We start from the raw sequence: 6,998 nt of genomic DNA on the forward strand, positions 1-6,998 counted from the left end.
TTCGTTGAAAGCGATCCTGAGAAAATTTTCACCTCAAGAGAGATTTCAAGACGAGCTCCAAAACGTCGAACGGGGAAAGAGCGATTGAAGGAAAAACGGAGCAGGAGAAGAAGCAGAAGAAAGAGAAATATGAGGGCGATTTCAGGAATCCTTGACACTTTGACGGATCAGCTTCAAACAAGCTGATCTCCACTTCAGGATGCTGGAGAGAGTATGCACCAACAGATCATAGGTTAACAACACTCCGAAGGGATCAACTGAATCTTCCAAACCTAAAGGCTCATTGAAATAGAAGAAATCGATGAAAACATCGCTCAATGTTGCAAAGTGGTTTCAATTTTGCACCCCTGAGATGGATCGGGCCAGATGTGAAACTCTTTTTTTCCTCATACCCACCCTCGAGCTCATAAGCAATAAGTGGCTTCGATATTTTCGTGTGAAAGCACTACCTGCGCTGCTAGAAATTGAATTTCCATAATGTTCATTGGTCACACATGATCACGTGGCTGTGGTAAAGAAATGCTATATGAATGAACACACACGATACAGACCAATTTTGAAGCAGGTTTTTCCCTGGTTCGACGAAGCATATCCAATTGCTCTATTCCATAAATGTTACGATTCTATTATGAGACATGCACCTTCGATCTAACGCACCAATTGTTAGTTTCATAACGATGATTCCATTTGTCGCTTTACGGGCAAAATTTCGAAGAACGCGAAGACTAAACTACTTTTGCTCAACTGTTTATCTTGGATCAAGATATCAGTGGAGAGCATTTTTTAAAATGGTAATGATATATACTACATGTAAACTGAACTTTTCCAGAGTTTTGGATTGTTGTGGATTATATTGATTCAACCTTAGCAATACAGATGGAATTTTAACTTTAAAAAAATGCGAGTCCAAGTTTTTAAAAAGATTTTTCGTTGTGCTCAGTCGTAGCAAAGATTGGTTAGAATATGCATAGGACAAGCTGGTGAAGTGACTGCATTGTGATTCGTTCAAGACGTCTCAAACTCTCTGGAGGGGATTGATTTACGACGACATTCATCACGACCAAGGAAATTCCCGGAGAAGGGCCCAACGTTTCTACGGTCGGATACATCTCCAGTGGAACTCTTGTTGAATTGTGGTCAACACAAAATGATATGAAATGTCCATGAACAATAGCCAAGTTATGACAATGTTATTTCATTGAAATTGTCTATGAACACCTTATTACGAGAGGTACTCTCATTTTCATTGAGTTATTGTGGGCACATGTATCAAATCGAACTTCTAGTGGACTTTTTCCTTTGGGGATGTTTAAAAGACTGAAAAGACTCAGTAACTTTGCCCTGAATGTTCACTGGTTCATAAAATGCGGTCAAATATTCGAAAGTTGAGAACACTGATTGCATTGGGAGGTGAAAAGACGTCTCCTTTCATCACTGCCAAGGCCAAATTTTGGCACGAGTTTTAGTTCACCTGTGTATAAGCAATTTTTTCATCAGGCTTTTGAAGCGTTCGTTATCTTTCAATGTTTGAAATCTTCGCGGCACCTTTCTCCATTTGAAATGTGATCCCTCCTCGGCCATTAGATTTTCGTTGTTGACTGTTAAACCCAGTAAAGACCATGTCCCAAGGGTGGCGCTCAAAGGCTCCAGTTCGTTTTTTGGATAGAGCAAATCGTATCTTTCCATGCTTGGGAACCGAGTTATCGTCGTTCGTGTTGTCGTCGTTGTCGTTGGTAGGAGTCTGTGCAGTCACTTTTTCTTCCATTTCATCTCCTTGTCCAATTTCTGGCCTTTCAATAGAAGCCCATTCTTATTGATGGTCCGTATTGAATGGTTCCAATGAAAGAGCAATGGTCTCATGGGAAGTCCAAAAGGGTTTCGAGTTCGAATAGAATCTCGATAGATAATCTATGCCAATTCTCGGCTCCATTGTGTTGAATGGCCTATTCAAGAAAGTCAATCGCATTTTCTCCATCAGACCCACAATCCAAGACTTGAGCACTTTTTATGGATCCAAAGAGTTTTCTACCATCTTAGTTCGGAATGCCTCTTTCATATTATAGTGTATCTCCAAATCTTATAAACTCCAGACATTCATTCATTATTTTGGTAATTCTTTCAAAAAGCACCTCTGTCTTCGTCTGAGTGAAAACATTTCTCACGCTCCACAATTGCTCGTGTTCCATAATGGGACCATAGACTTGCTGGAAACAAAGTGAAATATTTGAAGATAGGATTACTCCTTAATGCGTGTTCTCCGCCTTTTTTAAAGGGGGAGAAAAGTGTTCCTTCCGACATTTTCTTCAACAACGGTGCACAAGCTTATGGAGTTTTAATGGCCCTTCTGTGTTGGGATTGCCAACAAAAGAGGGCACAATTTAAGCGTGGACCTAAGCTGGAACATTTTGGTCCAAGAACGTAATGGTTTCTAATATTTGATACCACGACTTGTCGACAGATGTCGTCAGAGTATGGGGCATCTCGGTTCAACGGTTTGATTCAGAAGCTCCTGGAACATGGCAAAGTTCTTCGATTTGCCAAGGAACTACCAAAACTGCTCCTTAAAGAAAACCCTTCAGACACAAAGGGCATACATGTTGTCGACGCCAAGGCTATAAAAACGCAAATCAAATGCCAGACTTGTCATTCAAACTTGTTACTAATTGCGGTTCTTTGTACGAGGGAAAGTTGAGTTCATTTTGTTTACGGAAAGGATTCATCCTTGCGTATTCTTGATTGAACAATACACGATCGTGTACCCTTTTCCAAAATGGTGTTCCACTCCATTATCTGGGATTCTGCTTGCTTCAAAGTGGGCCAAAATGGAACGGAAAGTGTATTTCATGGGGAGTGGTGATGCGTGGTGTGAAAAGTGGATGGATGATGTTCCATCACATGACTGCCGTCCCTTGTTTCGTCTTGGCCGAGGAGTGAAAAGAAACACCATTAGGTTCGGGGAACATGGACACTCAAGATGGAAAACCAGCCTAACAAGACGAGAAGGATCGGAGGAGCAAAAGAAGAAGAAAGAGGAGGAGGAGGAGAATTGGAAGGGTAATATCTCTGCTCTTATTGGTGTGTTACAGAGTACCAAGATGGGAGCATTCCAAACGTTGCCAGTGGTTCCAGTTCCAGTTTGTTGTTGCTGTCCTGGCGAAAGGCTCTTCAGAATCTTCGCTCTACTGGTCAAGTGGAACAACCGCTTTCTTCTCCTCCTTCTCGAGCAACTGCTGTTCGGGGGTTCTTCTACTGTATACCGTACAGTGATTTGTGCATGCACATGTGGTTGGTTGGTTGGTTGGTTGGTTGTGAGTGTGGCTCAAAGGCGGCATCTTTATTATGGTTCAGGCTGGACTGCTCTTCTAGAAGTACGTACCCAGCCTCCAAGTATGTTGGAAGAGCAACTGAAATTGTGAGTTGGATGAGATGAGCACTTACTTACTCACTCACTCACGTACGAGGACTCACATCATCTAATGGATATTGAGCTCTCTCGAGTGAGATGGGATCAAAAAATCACTGCTAGGGAAACTCAGCATATGGTGGTGACCGAGACTTTCGCGCATATTCCTCTTGAACGAAAGTTGGAAGTGTTGATATAGATTCTACTAAGAAAGCCCATTTCTAAAATAATGTGGTCATGTTTTTTATTTTTTTATTTTTTTGTTCTGAGGACCAAGAGGCATTAGAAACAATCATGTGTATTTGAGCATTGGATGACAGGGTAGGGAGGGACACCATCAGAATGAAGGCGAAAACATCAGGATAATTAGCATTTTTCACCCTTGAGATTTCCCTGTCAATCATTCAGAGTTTAGGGACTCTGCCTGTGAGACAGAGAGACAGCGTGGAGGCGAGTACTTGTGGCAATTGTTGATGATGATGATGATGGTGTTGTTGAGTGATGTGGAGGAGTGACTCGTGGAACTTGTCCTATAGCGACTTGTTCTCTTTTCTCCTCGGTTCCCTCTTCTTCTCCTCCTCCTCCTGTTCCTCTAACTTCTGTAACAACTCCTCGTGCTCCAAGGGCTCTGTAGTCGATGTTATGTTTCTTCATGTGACGTTCCAAGTTGCTCTGTTGACAGAAACTATTATCGCACAGGGAACACTGAAAGAAGGAAAGGCCGAACCAGTTACTTCAAAGAATTTCTTTTTAGAAATTGGACCAAAAAGTCTGTCTGGGGAAATGACATTTGATGTTGAAGATGAGAAAGTCTAGAATTCAACTAGATAATGAGGCTAAATCAGCTCATCAACTAAATCATAAAATCAACTAAAAAGCGTTTCAGAAAGGTTGTAAGGTGTAACTTTTCATGCCAATTACTCCTGAGCTAGTTACTTTGATCACGTGCATATCCTCCAGGTCCGTTGGTTGGATCAAAACAAGAGTCATAAAACTTATGGATACTCGGTAGCTCCTTGTTGATCTATATGTTATCACATTTACAACGAGTTATTTTTGAGATAACATACGTAGTAGCTCAGACTCCGTATACTCAGTGAAGAAAGTTACGGACATATTTATTCAATGGCTTTACCTCCCTGAATTTGGTAACTCATCGATTGATTATTCGTTAAGTTACGTCATTCTAAAGATCTCCAAATCTAACTAACTGAATGTAAGACAATATTAGAATTGTGTAACTTGGCAACTAATCAATCAATTTCTTTCTAATTTCAAAACAAGATGCCCAGGCTTTATCTAAAATGTTACAAGTGGTTTATGGTAAAGTAATGTAAACATCAGTAAGCTAGATCTCTTCATTTCGGACATTAATAGATGTTACAACTTCTATTTGGACCCGGCTAAAATTCTGTAGAATGAGTGGTGCGCTGTAAATAAATCGAGTAAGAATTAAAAGCGGGAAACCGGGCGGTACAAATGAACCAAGACTCACGCAACCTCTGTTGATTTTCAACCGCAATTTAATCCTTAACATGAACATGGTTTATAGTTAAAGTTCGAGGGTTGGATTACCTTAAAAGGTTTTTCTTTGTTGTGGATGTTACGAACGTGCCTTTGCAAGTTTGAAGAGATCGAGAATGATCTTTCGCAGTATTTGCACTTGTAGGGCTGCTCTCCAGTGTGAGTGCGAAGATGGCGTGTCAAATTGGCAGACCTGGGAAAGGCTTTTCCACAATACTTGCATGAATACTTAATCAGAAACGATGAGCCTCCCTTGGAAACCCTTCTCAGACTGTTCTCGTGGCTAAGACTCGATGTTAAGTCCAAAGCGGAAGTGAAAGGGCTGACTTTTCGATGGGTGCAAAGGTGTGCACCTTTGTCTGAACAAGATGAAGAATTGGGCTTGATCCCCGTCAAAAGACTCGGAATGGCGGAGAAATTCTTCTCATTTCGAACTGGACGAAGTGAAGGAGGTGGTGGAGGAGGAGGCAGTGGAGGATGATACCCTTCAGTAGTATTGGGCATCGACGAGGCAATCGCTATTTGTCTCAGGGAATCTAGGAGAGCAAAACGAGCCCGCAATTCCATGGGATTCCAAGGTAGCATGCCCCAGGGACTTGACGGAGCCGGAGCAATGGGTTTGATCCCAACTGGACGGTGGATCATATTCAAGGTATGAAATGGACTCCACGAGGGTGCGGACAATCTGTGGGTGGGGGGAGGGGTGAATGCGGATGAGCTCACCAATGACTTACTAGAGGAAACCGGTGGACCCTCTTGAAAAGGTTTGAAGGAATTCTGAAGACCGAGTGGGCTTTGAAACCACGTTTTTCCCGACTCCATGTCCAACCCAGCACTATATTTCGTACAACCCGAGGGGTGAATGGATGTCTGACTGACTGACTGACCGACTGAAGAAAACTCTTGGTCTTGTCACTTGATGTCCCTCACATTAAAGACGTCTTGCAGGTCGTCTTCAGTCTCAACGGCAACGAAAAGGAACCACCGGCCATTCAGCTCCAATTGTGAATCAATTGGATACGGTCAGCCTTTGATCGAGTCAGAAAAGGTCACAACTCGTGTTCCTCGTCTCTTCTAGTTCCATGGGGTGGCTGGAACATGATCGGAAAATTTTCAAAATCTGACATCCCCAGGTGCTCGATACCTTATGTATATGGTTCGTGTACATTTGATAGTTTGAAACAATGGCACGAAAATCAACTTGAGATTCTCTTACTTCCTCGGTCCAGCTATGGTTATTGGCTTTACTCTTCAACACCTCAAAGGTTATTGTGTGAGTAGGTATGAAAGAGGGAAAAAGAGACCATTGCTTCGTTCTGCTTTGATTGATCAGGCAAAAGGTTATCGTGTCCAAGCTTACTTATTTTGTATTTGACTAATAGAACCGAATCGTAACATAGATCGAAGCTCGAATACTACAATGGATCAAAGCCAAAGACTCGAGGCAAATTGTCGTGTCCAATTCAATTGCCATCCTAGAAAGCTCAGCTCAAAAAAATGTGATCCCAAAGGAGAATACCCAACCCTTCATTCTCCAAAGCTAGTTATGATCCAGTTTACTTCATTTGGTGGCTTACCTGGGTCTTAGAATCTGCATCCAGAGGCTTCATGTCACGAATGTATGATCACTTGCTCTGAGGATTCTCAACTATTCTGCTGATGTTCAGGAAGTCACATCAAGGATGATGTCCAACCCTAATGCCTGATGCCTGATGCCGCATGATGTCCGTGATTGCTGGGGCAAATCTCACTTAACCAACGACGAGCTTTTGATGATATGGTGTGAGAGACGGCATAGAAGGAGCCGGTCAGACTCCCGGAACCAGAGAGACATAGACATCGAGAGAGCGAACTCGCTAACATCCGACCGAGGAGCAAACCTCGCTAGTAGCTAGTCCTAGCTAGGGGATCATTGAAATTATTGTTGCCACTAATGTTCCTCTGCGCTTGGTGTTTTCCCATTTGATCCAATTCAACGCAGCCGTCGAGCCCCCACCACAATCAGATCAGTAGTTACGACCATAGATAACAACCATTTCATGAGTTATAATGTATGGACGACTCCCAGGCG

The 6,998-nt window shown here is 42.5% G+C and overlaps 1 protein-coding gene across 1 annotated transcript; it reads right to left on the bottom strand.

Moving 5' to 3' along the window:
* Nucleotides 1–3,565: 3,565 nt before the first annotated feature.
* On the bottom strand, nucleotides 3,566–6,002 carry LOC131882050 (MDS1 and EVI1 complex locus protein EVI1-B-like). The gene is made up of 2 exons (XM_059229083.1): nucleotides 4,979–6,002; nucleotides 3,566–4,108 (listed from the first exon to the last, which is right to left on the bottom strand). Exons 1-2 carry the CDS (start codon nucleotides 5,747–5,749, stop codon nucleotides 3,815–3,817), a joined length of 1,065 nt encoding a protein of 354 aa, XP_059085066.1. The 5' UTR covers nucleotides 5,750–6,002; the 3' UTR covers nucleotides 3,566–3,814.
* Nucleotides 6,003–6,998: the final 996 nt, after the last annotated feature.

The sequence above is a fragment of the Tigriopus californicus genome, chromosome 6, assembly GCF_007210705.1.
Source record: "Tigriopus californicus strain San Diego chromosome 6, Tcal_SD_v2.1, whole genome shotgun sequence".
Lineage (NCBI taxonomy): Eukaryota > Metazoa > Arthropoda > Copepoda > Harpacticoida > Harpacticidae > Tigriopus > Tigriopus californicus.